Here is a 17,342-nt window from a genome sequence, read left to right on the forward strand (position 1 = left end):
AGGTATTTGTTGATGATGTGCCGTCTCTGACTTGTCCAAGGCCGAAACTCTTTACCACTGTACCACCGCTTCTGCCTGTGGCTGGGCAGATTTTGTGAGGATATGTTCTGCAAATGGGGTACTGCTCAGGAGAGGGGTCTGATCAGGGATCTGGGCACCTTCTCTAGGAGGTGATATACCCAAAAACGGAGAGTGGCTTCTCCAATGAAGTCTCATCCCTCTTCTCCATCCCATGTTCTCCCCATCCCAGCAGCACACCCTGAGCCTGGCTAGGACATGGGATCCACATTTAGTTCATGCAGAGTCTGGGTGGCAGTACCCTTTCCCTGGGCAGCTGTGTGTCCCATGCAGTGTGGCAGTGGCCCCAGCAGCTGGGAGGAGAGGTGAGTGCAGTTATGGCTGTGGTTGCAGATGGCGCTGTGGTCTCTTCTCCATGCTGGACTGGGGCAGACCTTGAATAGAGAGGGACTGCCACGTGCTGGGGGACAGAGGGCAGGTGGGGAGTGGCCCAGACCAGGAGTCACCTTCAGCTTCCAGGGCCCACGTGCTTCCTCTGGACCCGGCCGGTATGGAGGCTGCAGGCTCTTAATCCTGGGCAATGTTTTGAGTCTCCCACGCCTCTGAGAACATATTCTTACTGCTCTCATTTCACAGATGGGAAGTGAGGCCCAGGACATGTTGAACCTTGTCGAGGGACACCCAGCCCCGTGACCACCTGGGTTGAACCCCAAGTCTGTGTCCAGACCCCTTTCCTCTACTTCCAGGAGGCCAAGGATACTTGGAGGTCTGGGGCTTGCTGGCTGGGGTGTTAGCCCAGGCTGGCCCTCTTGAGCAAGTAAGATGCAGGGAGATTTCCTGGTCACAGGGTGTCTCCAGGCTTGGAGCCCTCCTGGCACCCCACAGGGTGTGCTGGCATCAGCTTACAGTGTGGTCCAGGCACCTTGGAGCTGGAGTGAGTCAAAGGTAACAATAGCCAGTCCTGCAGAAACAATACCTTCTTGGTATAAAGGTGTGTTTGTTAGCATAGCATCATCCACTTGGCAAAAAAGCATGGCGCTGGCTGGCTCTGCAAGGTCCAGAACTGAGCCTCTAACAAGCCCCTGGCGCCTAATTTGCCCAGGTCATTGCAAAGGAAGGGTCTGGAATGTTTTAACTTGACGAAACTTTCCGTTCATACTTGTTCTGCTAATTTGCTCATTCATTTAGACATCTGTTCATTTCAATATTCGTTACTTACTCACCACGCATCAGGTGTTACATTTGGTGCTGGAGATACTGTGGGCCCTAAGAAGTCGCTGCTTTCATGGGTCGGTCGCCAGATCTCCTGAGTACGGGAGATGGTGTGGTGTACCTTACAAGAGGAGATAAAACAGGGCAGCGGTGCGGAACAGACTGGGAGTGATGGGGAAGCCCGGGACCCTACGCCGGGAGGAAGCTTGAATACCAGGACCCTCGAGGGCTGGCTGGGACAGCAGCCTGGGCTCGGGTCCCACCAATGATGCCAGCCCCCTCACCGTTTATATTGTAATCAACCCCGACAAGGCCCCAGATGTGAAACTGTTGACTCTGACCTCGCCTCCACCTCCATCCTCAGATGGGACTGGGGTGCAGATGGGGGCTTGTGAGCTAAGATTCTTATCTTTGGGGAGGAGAGCGTGTGTTTAGGAGGTCTGGTGAGGCCTTGGGGATTCACCCGGGACTTCCTCAGTTTAGTTGGCATCCAGTTCTGCACCATGTAAGGTTCAGCCCTTAATGCTGTGCTTTCGGTCAGAAAACAGACTGAAAAACAGTGTTTTTTCAGTGATGTTCTGATCTACCCACATGCCACAGAGTTGTGGCCTTTGGATTCCACTTAGCACACGAGGCAGGAGTACTGTCACTCTTTCTGGGTGTTTTCTGGGTCCCTGGAGGATCAAGTAGTAAAAAATCTGCCTGCAAAGCCAGAGACCCAAGTTCGGTCCCTGGGTGGAGAAGATCCCCTGGAGAAGGGAATGGCAACCCTCTCGAGTATTCTTGCCTGGGAAGTCCCATGGACAGAGGAGCCTGGAGGGCTACAGCTCATGGGGTCACAAAGAGTCGGACACGACTGAGCGACTACCACTTTTCTCTGTGTGCTTTAGCTAACTTCTCTTGTTCACCACCACAACCAAACTGGTAGGGACTCTCACCTCCATTTTGCAGATTGGGAGACTGAGGCTTAGGGATTCTTAGGGGGTTTCCCCAAAGTCATAGTCTGGTAAGTGAACAAGGGAGGGTTCAGTACTGGAGGCCAGTCCCCAGTCACAGCTTTTGGCCAGAGCAGGCGACAAGGTCCTGGGGAGGCAATTCTGCCTGACCTGTTCGTCAGCCATCACAGCAGTCCTCTGGACACCTGGGAAGAGCCAGCCAGGGCCATGCTTTTTTGCCAAGTGGTTGATGCTATGCTTACAAACACACCTTTATACCAAGAAGGTGTTGTTTCTGCAGGACTGGCTGTTGTTACCTTTGACTCACTTCAAGCACTACCAGCTCCAAAGTGCCTGGACCACTGTGAGCTGATGCCAGCACACCCTGTGGGGTGCCAGGAGGGCTCCAAGCCTGGGGACACCCTGTGGCCAGGAAACCTCCCTTCATCTTGCTTGCTCAAGAGGGCCATGCAGGGAGGGGCTGAGAGCCAGTCCCGGGTGGGATGCCAGGGTCAGGCGGAGGTTAGGTGTGGGCAGAGTGGAGGCTGGGCCGCTGGGCCAGGTGGTACTGACACTTTGAACCGTGCCTCTGCGGAGGGGATGTAGACAGAGGAGAGGAGGGTCTTTGTGACTCTGATGCACTTGAGACCTGAGGATGGTGCTCACTGTGACCAAGAATCATTGTAAAGGAGCCCTTGGCCTCCCAGCCGTGGTGTAGCCCTCCAGAAGCGGATTCACCTTCATACACGCTTCTGATGCTTCTAGTGGGGCCTGGGAGACTGGTCCGGTGCCGTCCAATAGAAATGCAATGGGAACCACTAAAGCAAGTCACATAGGTAATTTTAAATTAAAAAAAAAAAGTTAATTTAGCCACATGTTAAAAAGTAAAAATAAGGTGAAGTTAATTTTACTGTTTTAACCCAGTATAGACAAAAGACTTTCAGTGTGAGATCAATGTAAATAATTTTTTTAAAAAATATGATCGCTTTCTAAAATGACGGCTCTCAGAAGGTCAGGCCGAGGCTTTTGCCCCTGGGCCGCCCACGAGGGGAAGTGTGGGCTGCTGGTTGGCCACATCAGTGTAAATGAAGCTTCTCTGGTGGCTCAGCAGGTAAAGAATCTGCCTACAATGAAGGCGATCCAGGGACCATCCCTGGGTTGGGAAGATCCCTTGGAGGAGGAAATGGCAACCCACTACAGTATTCTTGTCTGGGAAATTCCATGAACAGCGGAACCTGGTGGGCTTTAGTCCATGGGGGTCTCGAAGAGTTGGACACGACTGAGCAACTAACACTTTCATACTTTCACACACTTTCAATGGGAGTAATTTTTAAGGTGATTGTTTACTGTTTTTGGTAGTGAGTCTTTGAAATCCAGTGTATGTTCCGTGGCCAACAGCGCTCCTCGGCCTGGTCTGGCCACTTGAGACTGCAGTCACCTCTCCCCGGATGGGACACCACGGGGCTGGTGCCATCCACCGTCTTCAGAAGGGGCATCTGGAAGCCAGAGGGAGGGAGGGGACTGGCCGTACTGGTGGCTTCAAGCCCCAGTCCTATAGGGCCTTTAGCTTAGACTCCTGGGGGCCGGATTCATCAACTCCTGGGTGGGAGGCCTGGGGGAGGAACAGGGCAGATCCCCGGCCACACCAGTTTCACTTTGTTTATGCTTATGAACCTGTATTATTGATTCTCCACCCCATCATAACACTGCAGCTTTTTTTTTTTTTTCAGTGTTACAGCTCTATTTTATTTAGAAGATAGCAGGAGAATCCAAGACTTGAAGAGAAGAGAGTGGAGGAGTGCGTGGGGAGGGAGGGAGAGAGAGAGATAGAGCGCATGCACGCAGGAGAGAGAGTCCGAGAGATAGTGCTTTGGCTCCTCCTTTTATGTTTTTTCCTCCACCTGGGCCTGCCCTATGCAGATTGGGCTTAGCCAGGAGTGCTGTTTGTTCTGTTTGTTCTGCCTGAAGTCTTCACTCTGGTCCTCGGACCTTCCTTGTCTTTTAGCCACCGCCATTTTGGACTCCTTTTCCCTATTCTACCTACCTAACATTCCCCCCCTCAAGAGATGGGAGGCCCAATTCTTTGGGAATAGGGGTGTCGAGGTCTTTCTGGCTACTTCCTGCTCAACTGGGACAGCGAAGGGTATTGGGCCTCCCCCCTCTTGCTAGTCTCAATCCTCAGAGTCCTTATAGCGGTGTCCAAGGGTGTGTGATATTTTCCGTGGTCAGCTGTAGTTTTATATCTTTGTTGAACTGGCACTGCATGTTGTAGCTGGTTGACAGGTGTATTGAGTGTCCTCTTCTGTTTTCTTCCATGGCTTGACTTGTGAGTAGTGAATCCAGGGGTCATGTCCTGGTACCTTGACTGGTGGCAGAGGCTTAGCCTCTATGGTCTCAAAATTGGAGACTACTGCATACCCAGCTCTTCTTTTTCCATCCAAGACAAAGCTGCTTCCATCAGTGTGCCAGATTTCCTCAGGACTGGTCAGAGGATCTTCTGACAATCCCTCTCGGGGTTTTGTTCAGTGGTCCAAGGTTTCTTAACCGGAGGTCTTCTGGAATCTGAGACTGGGCCGTGTGAGGTTCCTGCTGAGTTCATTTTTCACTGTCCCGGTTTTCAGCATGATGGGCCTTCCCCTGCACTGGGTTTCTTCGTCTTCCGCTTCTAGCGTGGGAGCTTCACTGAGTTGGGCTCCTGCTGTGCTTGGCCTCTTCCACGCAGAGGTTGTTTCAGCCAGGTTATATCTGAGTCACGGCACCATAGATGTCACGCGAGTGTATGTTCCTCGGTTCTTTGTCTCGTCACAACAAAGATTTGGAGCAACGGACATTAAAGCCCTCGGTGCGTCACAGCTCTTGGGTCTTGGACAAACCGTGCTACAGCTCTTAGGCAAATCAGTGTTACAGCTCTATTTTATTTAGAAGATAGCAGGAGAATCCAAGACTTGAAGAGAAGAGAGTGGAGGAGTGCGTGAGGAGGGAAGGAGAGAGAGTGAAAGAGAGAGAGAGAGATAGAGCACATGCACATGGGAGAGAGAGTCCCAACACTGCAGCCTTTTTACTGAGCGAATGGAGTTCAGAGCTCCTGCCCCACCCGGGCCGACTCCAGAAACATGATTTTCATGTGGCGTCTTGTGGTGTCTGTGGTGTCTTGTGACTGGCAGCTGATAAAGTGGACAATATCAGTGTTTCTTTACAGGAGGTTGCAGGCCGGGGCTGTTTGAGATGCCGGTTGTGGAGGCCGGGGTACTCTGTGGACCCCACGGGTGGGGATCAGAGAGGCTTCCTGCCCTGCATGGGGAATCCTCTCCTTTCCTCCAAGCTTGGATGTCTGGAGAGGTGCCACGTCTGCCCACTGGTGGGCCTTGAGGCAGTTGGTCAATTACTCTGCCCTTTGCTGCCTCACAAGAGCCCGGGGCCAAGACCAGCTCACTCCCCACCGGTCCTGCGAGATCATGCTGTGATGTTTAGGACGGAGAGTAGGCACAGTGCAGCCTGTGTCTAGCTAGCGGTCAGGCCAGATGGGCTGGAGTGGGTATCTGATCTATTACCACTGCCTCTTCCCCTCTCTCTTGGCCTGCTCTGTGACAGTGAAGTTCCCAACAATTAGATCCATTGATAAATTCAACACATTTGTATCTAGAGCCTGCTGAGTGCCAGTCACTGTTACAGACATGGTTGATCCAGCCTCAAACAAAACAACAGAAGTTCTTTGCAGGCCGGGAGTGCAGGTACACTAAGTCGCTTCCGTCGTGTCTGACTCTATGCAACCCAGTGGGCAGTAGCCCACCAGGCTCCTCTGTCCATGGGATTCTCCAGGCAAGAATATTGGAGTGGGTTGCCATTTCCTCCTCCAGGGGATCTTCCTGACCTAGGGATCAAACCCATGCCTCTTGTGTCTCCTGCATTGGCAGGCGGGTTCTTTACCACTGGCGCCACCCAGGCTAGGCAGTCGAGGAGAGGGATCTAACATGGCAGGTGTCGGGGGGATTTTTGACGGGAGGTGGAGAAGATGAGTGGAAAGCTGAATGGGGAGGTATCAAGCCTATGTCTGGGGGGGAACATTCCAGGCTGAAGGAACAGTCAGTGCAAAGGTCGAGAGCAGGGGGTAGGCCCAGCCCAATCAAGAACAGTGAAACCTGTGTGAGTGAAGCAGAGTGAATGAGGAAAACAGGGAAGGAGGGCAGAGAGTGCTGGCCAGGAGATCACGTGCATCCTCACAGATCAGAGCAAGGGCTTGGCCTATCTCTCTGGGTAGACGGGAGCCACAGAGGTGATTTTGAGCTGAGGAGTGGTGATTCAGATGGCTGGTCATTCTAGAGAACTGCAATTAGTGGACCACACCCAGGAGTGGTTGAATATAACAGAGCAAAACTCCAACGACTTCTGTCCTCACCTTGCCTTACCTCCCAATTGTATTAGTTACATTCAAGTCATCGTCCACACTAGGCCCTTGTTAAGAAATAAAATATGCCTTGCAAGTTTGCGTCTGTTGGAAAATATGCGATTTGACATTCTTTATCTTTAATCACAATCTGTCCCAGATAAATATAGTTTGGGGATGTCTGTAACTTAAATACTCATTGGGCCACCTTTGGAAAAGAAATGCAAAGAAATAGCTGTACCTGGAAGCTAGATGCAAATTTCTGGCAGAATAGAAAATATTATTATAATACGGGCATAATAAAATTAGGAAATTAAATTTAAAATGTCACCATCCAGCTCACACCGCCCTGTGGAATCACAGCAGAGGACTCTTAAGCTGAGGAACCACTGTGGGTTTAGGTGGCACCTTCGAGATTCAAACACCTCAGCGGGCTGGAGACCTGAACAGAGATTCCCGAGGTGAGGTGTTTGTGAGTAAGATGTAGCACAGACCTGCTCCAAGGTTCCACAGAGTAGCCACACCAGTTCATGGTCCAGGAGACCTGGCTTACCAGCCAAGGTTCCCTGCCAGTGAAGTGGCCCGACCGTGAGAAACTGAATGCAGGCTTTGCCAGCATTTGTGGAAGTCTGGTGTCCAGATGTAGGGTGATGGTAATCCAATGAACACAGCTGCAGGCATGGAGGATAAGCTAGAGGGCTTCCAGGGGAGCTGGGGGGTGGGGGGCGGGCTGGAGACTGTCACCAGGAAGCCTGCCTGAGAAGGAGCGAGGGAGGCTTCTCTGAGCTCTCATAAGCCTTGGAAGTACTTTGATGTAATGGAGAGCAGCTTCCTCGAGTTGCTCCAAAGGGCTGCAGATGGGCTTTCCAAGGATCTTGGCATCTTCACCAGCTGGTTTAGGGGTGGTAGAAGGCAGGGGTTAGGAGTGTGGCCTCTGGAGCTCAGCTCCTCACTAGCTCGGCGACCCTGGGCAAGTTGCTGACCCTTTCTGCACCTCATTTCCCTATCTCCACAGTGGAGATAATAAGAGTGTTTCACTCACAGGGTTGAGATCATGCCTTAAAAAGAGTCTTGCAGTGTAGCTTTCACATTCAGTCATGTCTGGAGGCATTGTGGGCATCGGAACTGGAGAGTGGGAGTCCTGGCACCTAGTGGGTAGAGGTCAAAGGTGCTGGTACCCAGCCTGTAGTGCCCAGGACAGTCCCCACGGCGACGACTCACTTGGTCCCTAAAGCAATGGCAGTGAGGTTGGGACCTGCCCCCTGCTGTTGTACACAGTGAGTGCAGAGTACGTTTCAGGATCAGTAACAGATGTCAGGGGTTTCCCAGGTGGCTCAGTGGTAAAGAATCCGCCTGCCGATGCAGGAGACATAAGAGATGCAGGTTCCAACCCTGGGTTGGGAAGATCCCCTGGAGGAGGAAATGGCAATCCACTCCAATATTCTTGCCTGGAAAATCCCATGGACAGAGCATCCTGGTGGGTTACAGCCCATGGGGTTGCCAAAGAGTTGGACACGACTTAATGACTAAACAACAACAAAAACAAGGGATGTAATACATTTTTAAATCTCATCACTTGTGTGTCAGATGTTTGTATTGGATTGGCTAAAAAGTTCTTTTGGGTTTTTCTGGAAGATGTTATGAAAAACCCAAACAAACTTTTTGACCATCCCGATAAAATATCTGCTAGGTTCTAGGCACTATAATAGAGTCTGAAGATATAAAGCTGGCCTGGACCTCAGAGGTCATAGTCTCATGGGCAAGATATGAAAACACTTAACAGTGTAATATAAAATTATATTATATGATAAAGCATCTTCTTTAGGCTACATGCTGTCATAGACTGTTGGTATAAACAAGCTTATAATTGGAGAGGTCAGAGGATAGTGGGCAAGCCATGAATATAGTAATTATATAATACAAAATTTTACTATCTGATAGGTGCTAAAATCAAAACATAAATGATATTGTGTGGAAAGAAAAACATTGCCAAGAATTGTCAGAAAACACTTCATAGAGGAGGGGCTGTTTGAGCCGATGGTGCAGGAGTGGGATTGTTGAGGCCAACAGTGGGGGCCTGGGGTCTTCGTATAGGAGGGAAGCCTGTGCAGAGGGGTAGGGATTCTGAGAGAAGAAGATGCTCCTGCAGGCACTAGGAGGAACTAGGAGATGGACGCGCCGGGCTTGTAGCCTGGGACCAAAGCACCCCTGTTGCTGTTTAGTTGCTGTGTCCGACTGTTTTTGACCCCATGGACTATAGCCCGACAGGCTGCTTCGTCCATGGGATTTCCCAGGCAAGAATACTGGAGTGGACTGCCATTTCCTTCTCCAGGGGATCTTCCTAACCCAGAGATCAAACCCTCATCTCCCACACTGGCAGGCGGATTCCTTACTGCTGAGCCACCAGGGAAGCCCAGTGAAGCACCCTGGTTGCCTCTACAAAGAGCTTTGGTTTTTCACTGAAGGAATGGGGAACAATGAAAGCAGGAGGGTGGTTTGGTCCACTTTGTTTCTTAGAAAGATACTGTGTAGGTAGTTCTGAAGAAGTGGCTCGAGTGAAGAAAGACTTGTGAAGGGACCGGTTAGGAAGTGGAGAAATTGAGATGAGATCTAGAATCAGTCTATGGTTCAGGAAAAAGAGAGGAAAGCTGCTTTCAGAAGAATTGCGTTGGCCAAAAATTCCTTCGGGTTCTTTGGTACCAGCTTATGGGAAAACCCGAACAACCTTTTTGGCCAACTCAGTACTTCCGAGGCTCTAGACTATGTGACCTTTACGCTGCAATGAGCTGTATCAGGCTTTGCACCCAAGTGCCTCCACAATATTTAGTGGGAGTTCAGCAAGCATTGCTGGAATGAGGAACCAGGGGTAGAATTGATGGCATTTAGCAGGGATGGTGTGAAGGGAAGGGGGACATTGGATGGATGAGCTGATGAGAATGTGGGGTTGGGAGGGTACGGACAGACGGGGGTCCAGTTTTGGACATGTTAAGTGTGAAAACTTTAAGATCATTAAGGGAGGATGAGCTGGAGAAGGAAATGGCAACCGACTCCAGTATTCTTGCCTGGAAAATCCCATGGACAGAGGAGCCTGGCGGGCTACAGTCCAAAGGGTCACAAAGAATCAGACACAACTGAAGCGACTCAGCATACACACAGGGAGGATGTGCAGTAGAAAACTGGAAATATTAGGATGGGTTCCAGGAGAGAAATTACAGAGCTGAAAAAAGAGCTTGAATCATCAAGGTTTGAGTAGTAGTTAAGCCTCTGAAGATGAACGAACCTGGCCTGGGAAAACAAACAGAGAAAGAGCAGGGGTTCAGGGGCAGCTCCCTGGAGAATGCCAGCGCTTAAAGAAAGTGCAGCCAGCGCGGCGGAAACCTAGAGAGTCTTGAGCTAGAAGCCAGGGAGGCCTCGGCTGATAGTAGCAGGGGTCTCGGGATGGGAGATGAGTGAAAATAGACCTTTTTCAGGTTGACAGTTAGGAGGCCTCGGAGGGCTGCGGCAGGAGTGAACTCAGCATAAAAACAAGGTAGGGATGGGGTAGTGCACCGCTAGAGGGCTGAGGGGCACGTGAGCATGGGGCACAGGTGAAGGAGTTTGACGTTGGAGCTCGAGACAGAGATGCAGGGGTAACTGGAGGAGGAGACAGAGGCAGAGGGCTTTTTAAAAATAAAGTTTATTTTATTTTGCTGTGATGGGGATGTTTTCATTGCTGCACGGGCTTTTTTCTCTGGTTGCGGAGAGCCGGGGCTACTCTGGAGTTGTGCTGCGTGGGCTTCTCATTACAGGGGTTTCTCTTGCTGTGCAGCACGGGCTTTGGGACATGCAGGCTTCAGTAGCTGTGGCACGTGGGCTCCGTACTTGCGGCTCTTGGGCCCTAGGTCACAGGCTCAGTAGCTGTGGCGCACGGGCTTAGTAGCTCCGTGGCATATGGGATCTTCCTGGATCAGGGATCCAACTTGCGTCTCCTGCATTGGCAGGCGGATTCTTTACCACTGAGCCACCACGGAAGCCCAGAGAGGGTTTTGTTTTTGTTTTAGGTACAGGGAGAGTTGAGTCTAAGTCAAAGGGAGTGGAGGAGGGGGAGAGATGGAAGCAGCAAGGTAGGGGGATCAGTCACTGGTTGGGAGCAACGCTGGAAGGGTGGGTGGGGACCGGTGTCCGCGTGGTGGAGGGGGCAGGAGGGAGCAGAACTGGCAGGTGAGCGTGGAGGTGGCAGGTGGGCAGCCTCGGATTTCCGCCCAGAACTGAGGGATACAGACATAGATCGTGTGACTCGCTCAGGGTTTCTGAACCATAAGATCGCAGTCTGTGCTTCTGCCCCACCGGTTTTCCCATCCCCCTTCTCAGGAACAGTAAGCCACAGCCCTTTGATGGGCCCAGGGGCTTGGAGGGGCCCGGCATCAGGCTGTGTCCACAGGTGATGCCCAGTCCTGTTCCTCTTGGTATAGTGGGTGCCTGCTGAGTGCTTGTGGAGCGTGTGATGCTGCCAGGCCCCCAGGGCTGTGGGAGGCCTCAGTCCTTCCCCCTCGTCCCCCAGGTCTGCCCTTCGGCGAGTCTGAGGTGGGGCTCAGCACCTCTGCAGGCAGGGACACCGTGGTTCTCAGCAGAACACTGGGAGGGCACACGGTGTTCCTGCCTTGGGGTCAGCTTTACCTGACTGAGCTGGATCTCCCGGGCAGCTGGTGGCAGGCAGAGGTTGCCGCACCTTGGATGTGAGTGGATCAGATTCCTGTTCCCCTGCTCAGGTACCCTTCTGTGACTTTCCTCATGGCCTTTTGTCCCCAGGAGCTGTCAGGGATGGGGGACAACTGCTGGGAGAAGGCTCCGAGTGGTCTTGAAGCAGCAGCCAGCCCAAGAAACCTGTCTTCCTAGAATCCTAGAGGGGCTGAGCCTTCTCGTGGCTTGGCCAGCCAGGGGAAGGCATGGGCAGATAGCATCCCTAGTTGGTTTCTCGGAGCAAACCCCAGGACTAGCCAGTCTACCTAGCATAAGTTTAGGAAGAAAGTGTAGAACTGTACTGGGCAGGAGGTTCAAAAAAGAGTAATCGTCTTGTTCCTGGGGACCCATCATCTCAGACCAGCAAAGGTCTGCTCCATCGAGGACGGCTGAGACCTTTGACTTTCAGTGACCGCAGAACACACTCTCTATAGTGTTCTCCATCTTGGCTGTGTGTTCAAATCACAAGAAAGGCAAGGCTTTTTGTTTGTTTGGTTTTTGCTGGCCAGTGCCTAGGCCCCATCCCTCAACCAATTAAATAAGACTCTTGGAAAGCGGGGCCCAGATATCAGTAAATGCTTTAGCTTCTCAGGTAACTGCCCTGTGTATCCAGTGCTGTGACCTCTCGATAAAGGGAGCCAGAGTTCGATGTGCTGATTCGTTATCAGAAAAGAAGAGTGAGAGCTCAAAGGGTGGGAGAAGGGGCGGTTCACAGTGTAAAGAAATGGGCGAGCCTGAAGGATCTGGTTTCGAGCTTTGCAGCTCAAAGCGTGGTCCCAGTCTAGCAGCAAGCACCACTTGGGACCTGGTTAGAATGTAGATTGACAAGACCCACTGAGTCAGAATGCACGTATTGAAGATTGAGAAGCCTGCTTCCACCATTATCTGGACCAGTGGTTCTCAACCATTGACAGGGTTAGAATCACCCCGGGTGCTTGAACAAATTCCAGTGCTGGGCCAGACCAGTTCTGTCAGAATTCCCGGGTAGGGAACCCCAGATACTGCAATTCTCCTCTTCAACCAAGTTCAAGGACATCCATCTTGACAAGTGCTTCTCAAACTTGACTGTGCGTGTGAATCATCCGGAGATCTTTTGCAAATGCAGGCTCTGATTTGTGCATCTGGGTGGGACCTGAGGCTGTGTGTGTTAGTCACTTAGTCGTGTACGACTCTTTGTGACCCCATGGACTGCAGCCCACCAGGCTCCTCTGTCCATAGGATTCTCCAGGCAAGAATACTGGAGTGGGTTGCCATTTCCTTCTCCAAGGGATCTTCCTGACCCAGGGATGGAACCTGGGTCTCCTGCAGGCAGATTCTTTACCATCTGAGCTATAGGGAAGTCTGACCTGAGATTATACATTTCTAATAAGGTCCCTGGTGAAGCTCAGGCTGTGGATCTGATAAATATTGATATAGGGGAATCACAAGCATTTGTTAGACCAACTTCCCAGTTTTCAGCTGAAGAAACCGAGGGTCAGAAAGTGAACAGTGACTCCCCCAAGATAACCCAACATGTTATTTATTCAATACTTGCTGAGCACTGGCTGTGCTGGATGCTGAGGCTTGAGCTGGGGATAAGACAGACCTGATTCTTCCCCTCTCAGGGCTTATTTGCAGTGGGGGAGACAGACAGAGAGCAAGTAATTAAACAAATTTCAGTTAGGGAGAAGCGTATGAAAGGGATGATGTGGTCAGGAATGACTTGGCAGTTGCTTTGGGTGGATCGGAAGGCGGGCCACCCTTGGAATAGCAGTAGGTCTTGACTTCCACTGAGGTCTGCTGATTACAACTCTAAAACTTTTCCTTCCTGGACACAGCCATCCTCCAACCGCCCTGGGACTCAGAGATGGGCCCTCCTGACTCTACTGAGAACATCTGACTCTGGTCCACACCCCCCTCCTCTTCCCCATCCGCTTTCCCTTCCCCTCGACATTCTCATTGCGTGTTTATGGACTCAGGGTGGAGCCTGGCAAGTGCCCCCCTCGCCCACCCAGAGCAGAGCATCGACTCCTTAATAGAACAGCATTCAGGATAATCAATTTATGGTTTCTAACAAGAACCAGATCTCGTCCTGATGCTGGCCCCCACCATTGAGAAATCATCTGAGATTTTTCGTTTATCTCCAAGAGAGCACAATCACGAGGGCTTCTCTTCCTTTCCTGGTCTGTCAGAAGAATCAGTCGGCCTGCTTGTGGAAATGACTGTCACAGGTCCCACCCCAGCTGGCTGAAGCAGTCTCAGGAAAAGGCCCTGGAATCTGTGTTTTTAGTACATGGCTCTCGTGATTCTTATGAACCAGATCACTGGGGGAAGTGAAAATGGCATGGAGAGAAGAAGCTGGCGCCCTGTGTCCCATATCTCTTTGTGTGGCTCTTTGAGCTGCAGAAATGAATTCCCGGTGACTCAGAAGCATGGCCCTTGGCTGAATGTGTGATCAGAAGGATGTCTTTGTGTGCATGTAGCAACGCACCCTGCTCCGTCCTCACCTTGCCGGCCTCTGCCCTTTCCTGAAAGGGTCTCCTGTCTCCTCTGTGACCGAGCAGACCCTTCCCACTGCCCGTGTGTGTGTGTGTGTGTGTGTGTGCTCAGTTACTTCAATCATGTCCAACTCTTTGTGACCCCATGGACTGTAGCCCTCCAGGCTCCTCTGTCCATGGGGATTCTGCAGGCAGGAATTCTGGAGTGGGTTGCCATGCCCTCCTCCAGGGGATCTTCCTGACCCAAGGATCGAACCTGCGTCTCCTATGTCTCCTGCATTGCAGGCAGATTGTTTTTACCGCTGAGCTACAGAGGAAGCCCCTCCTGCTCTCCATGCTCCCATTAAAACAGCCGCCTCCACTGCCTTCCCCAGTGCACCTGGGCAGTGAAGGCTTGGACGTTGTGACTCAGCCAGAGTCTACAAGGGCTGCAGGAGGCCTCCTGGACCATCTGGTAGCCCCCGCCCTCACCAGGGTGTGGCCCCAGTGGACCTATTCCGGTGGAGTCGCGGGAGCTTGGTGATGGAAGGGTGGGTGGTGGCCAGCACCAAAGGAAGGCCTTGAATATGCAGAAGAGATAAACTTCACTTCACTTGTGCAAATGTGAATCACACCCTTGTACCTTTGAGCTTAACTTTCACATAGAAAATGGGTGGATGTGCATCTCTTTCCTGGAGCTGACCCTTCTGAGGTCAAACCAAGGGAGACGACAGTGAGGGGAGCCGTGCCTGGGAAGCTGGGGTGGGCCGGTCTGGCCTGGGATGGAATCCGTGAGTGGTGGGATGTGGTTTCCCTTTCTGGGGCATAGGATCCCTCTGGACCCCTGAGGTCGCCTTTGAGGGGTTAGGGGGACATCCAGAGCGAGGAGGGCTGCTCCCTGGATGGCCCTGCAGCTGTGCGCTTCCTGGAGGCGGGAAGAGGCAGGCTGTGGGTGTGCCCTGGTCCGGTGCCGAGGCCAGAGCGTTCACGACGCTGACCGCACACCTGTGACTCCTGCTTCCTAGGTGGCCCGAGGCAGCCGGGATGACAACTCTCCCCAGGAACCCTGGCACCTGAGAAACATGATCAGCAAGTCCCGTGAGTGTTCGCCACGAGCTCCCCACCCTCCGGGATGGGCTCCCCGGAGGCAGTCTTCAGCATCTTCCCTCGACCCTCCCGGGGGTTGTGGAAGGGCAGATATGGAGCTGGGGGCACCTCTCTTCCTCTTGAAGGATGGCAGACATGCTCAGGTCCAAGCCCGGAGCCAGAGAACTATGGCCCAGCAGGGGCCTGCTCTGAGCTGGGGTTGCGGGAGCCCCGGGCGGGGCAGGTGTGGCAGGTGGCCTGGGGCCGTGCCTGCCTGTTCCTGCCTCCAGCTCTTGTGTGCATTCGCCCCGCAGGCTGGAAGCTCCTGGCCATGTTGGCTCTGTTCCTGGCTGTCATGGTGTGGTACTCTATCTCTCGAGAGGACAGGTACATTGAACTGTGAGTCCATCTTTCATGTTCTTCTGTGGGTTTTTCATTTTGTTTTTTTTAGGAAGGGGGCTCAGGGATGGAGTGTCATGGAGTGGGGACCTGGTGGTAGGGAGGACGGTTCAGAGAGCCAGGTGGTGGCCTCTCCCTTAAACTATTAGCTCAGAATCTTTCAGTGAGCGTGGTTGGGAGGGTTTGGGGAGGTAAGGTCTGGGATGGGTCCCCAGGTCTCTTACCCAAGGGGTTTAGGAGAAGGAAGAGCTGGGTTCGCAGTGATTTGGTTTCAAGGTGGGACTTGGGCTGAGATGGTTCCACCTTGTGAGTCACTCTCCAGGGCCTTGGAGCCTTCATGCCCTGGGAGGAGGTGAGAGCTGCCTGGAACGCTGGCCCCTGGGCCTGGGAGGTCTGACTGGAGCTCCTATCTCCTCTTCTTTTCTGTCTCCAGCTTTTATTTTCCCGTCCCAGGGAAGAAGGAGCCATGCCTCCAGGGTGAGGCGGAGAAGATGGTCTCCAAGCTCTTTGGCAAGTACGTGTGTGAGGGTGGAGGTGGGCTGAGTACAGCTAGGAGGAGGAAACCGTGCTGGAGGACATGGGTCAGGTGAAGCCAGTGAGGGCGGGGGAGGCCTTGGACGTGTATACATGATGTTAGTCTGTGGTCTGACCCTGTTTCTGGCATCAAGATTAATCACTTTCTCATCCCCTCCCTGCCTTCACCTCTGCACAGCTACTCCCGAGAACAGCCTTTCTTCCTGCAGCTTAAAGATTATTTCTGGGTCAAGACCCCATCTCTCTATGAGCTGCCCTATGGGACCAAGGGGAGTGGTAAGTGCCTGCCTTGGGGAGCAGGGTGGGTAGGAATGGTGGCCTCACCTTGGCCACACTACTTCTCAGTCTTTGCCACCCACGGTCCCAGCACCCAAGTTCTCAGCCAGGCTCAGACATTGGGGTCAGGGGAGGAAGGGCTGGCAGCCTTTGGAGAGGTTGCTGTTGTCATCAGCCCTGTCGAATCTGGTCCTTTTGCAGAAGATCTGCTCCTCCGGGTGCTAGCCATCACCAGCTACTCCATCCCAGAGAGCATCCAGAGGTAAGGAGACACGCCTTCCTGCCTCAGTGAGAAACAGTCATGGTCCAGCACCTCCCAGTGAGCCTGCCTGTCTCCAGGGAGGTGGGGACACCGGTCCCTATGGCAACCGAGCCTGGGTATCGTGTTGCTAGGGTGGGCAGAGGTTGCTGAGGGTATTGCCGTGGTAACAGGCCAGCCTTAGGGGCAGTCAGGGACTCTGAAATGGGATTGCTTCACAGTCCTTCCCAGGCATCTTCCCTCCTCTCCTCCTCTCTCTCCTGTGCTCTGCTCAGCTTCCTCTTCCTTGAAAGCCTAGGGCTGCAGAGTCAGCATGACCAGGAGCAGAACTCTTTGGAGATGCCTGGTCCATGTAGGGGCTTCCCAAGTGGTGCTAGTGGTAAAGAACCTGCCTGCTGATGCAGGAGACTTAAAAGACACGGATTCCATCCCTGGGTCAGGAAGATCCCTTGGAGGAGGGCATGGCCACCCACTCCAGTGTTCTTGCTTGGAGAATCCCATGGACAGAGAAGCCTGGCGGGCTACAGTCCATGGGCTTGCACAGAATCGGACACAACTGAAGCGACTTGGTGTCTGCACTGTCCATGGGAAGCAGGGGCTGAGGGGGCCTGGGGCAGACGAGGACAGGAGAGCAAGGTGAAGCCGGAGCAGGGGCTCCTTCCAGGTCTCATCACCCTGTTCCCATGGCAGCCTGAAGTGCCGCCGCTGCGTGGTGGTGGGGAACGGGCATCGGCTGCGCAACAGCTCGCTGGGAGAGGCCATCAACAAGTACGACGTGGTCATCAGGTCTGTATGGCCGCCCTTCCCTCTTCTGTCTGGGAACAGACCAGCGGAGCTCAGGGTGACGGGCATCCTTCTCCCCACCTCCCAGGTTAAACAGTGCCCCTGTGGCTGGCTACGAGCAGGACGTGGGCTCCAAGACCACCATGCGTCTCTTCTACCCTGAATCCGCCCACTTCAACCCCAAAGTGGAGGACAACCCTGACACACTCCTCGTCCTGGTGGCTTTCAAGGCCATGGACTTCCACTGGATTGAGAGCATCCTGAGTGATAAGAAGCGAGTA

General features: G+C 52.8%; 1 protein-coding gene across 3 annotated transcripts in view; it reads left to right on the forward strand.

Annotated features, from left to right (window-relative positions):
- The window catches only part of ST3GAL4 (ST3 beta-galactoside alpha-2,3-sialyltransferase 4), a 40,116-nt gene that overhangs the window by 16,094 nt on the left and 6,680 nt on the right, over positions 1–17,342 (forward strand). For 2 of the 3 annotated variants that reach the window (XM_005226817.3, XM_024986995.2), the window contains exons 2-8: positions 14,750–14,822; positions 15,125–15,209; positions 15,643–15,723; positions 15,922–16,019; positions 16,221–16,281; positions 16,969–17,064; positions 17,150–17,339. In XM_005226817.3, coding sequence (XP_005226874.1) covers positions 14,807–14,822; positions 15,125–15,209; positions 15,643–15,723; positions 15,922–16,019; positions 16,221–16,281; positions 16,969–17,064; positions 17,150–17,339 — 627 coding nt within the window. In that variant the 5' untranslated portion in view covers positions 14,750–14,806. 3 annotated transcript variants of the gene reach the window in all.

This window comes from Bos taurus, chromosome 29 (genome assembly GCF_002263795.3).
Source record: "Bos taurus isolate L1 Dominette 01449 registration number 42190680 breed Hereford chromosome 29, ARS-UCD2.0, whole genome shotgun sequence".
Classification (NCBI taxonomy): Eukaryota; Metazoa; Chordata; class Mammalia; order Artiodactyla; family Bovidae; genus Bos; species Bos taurus.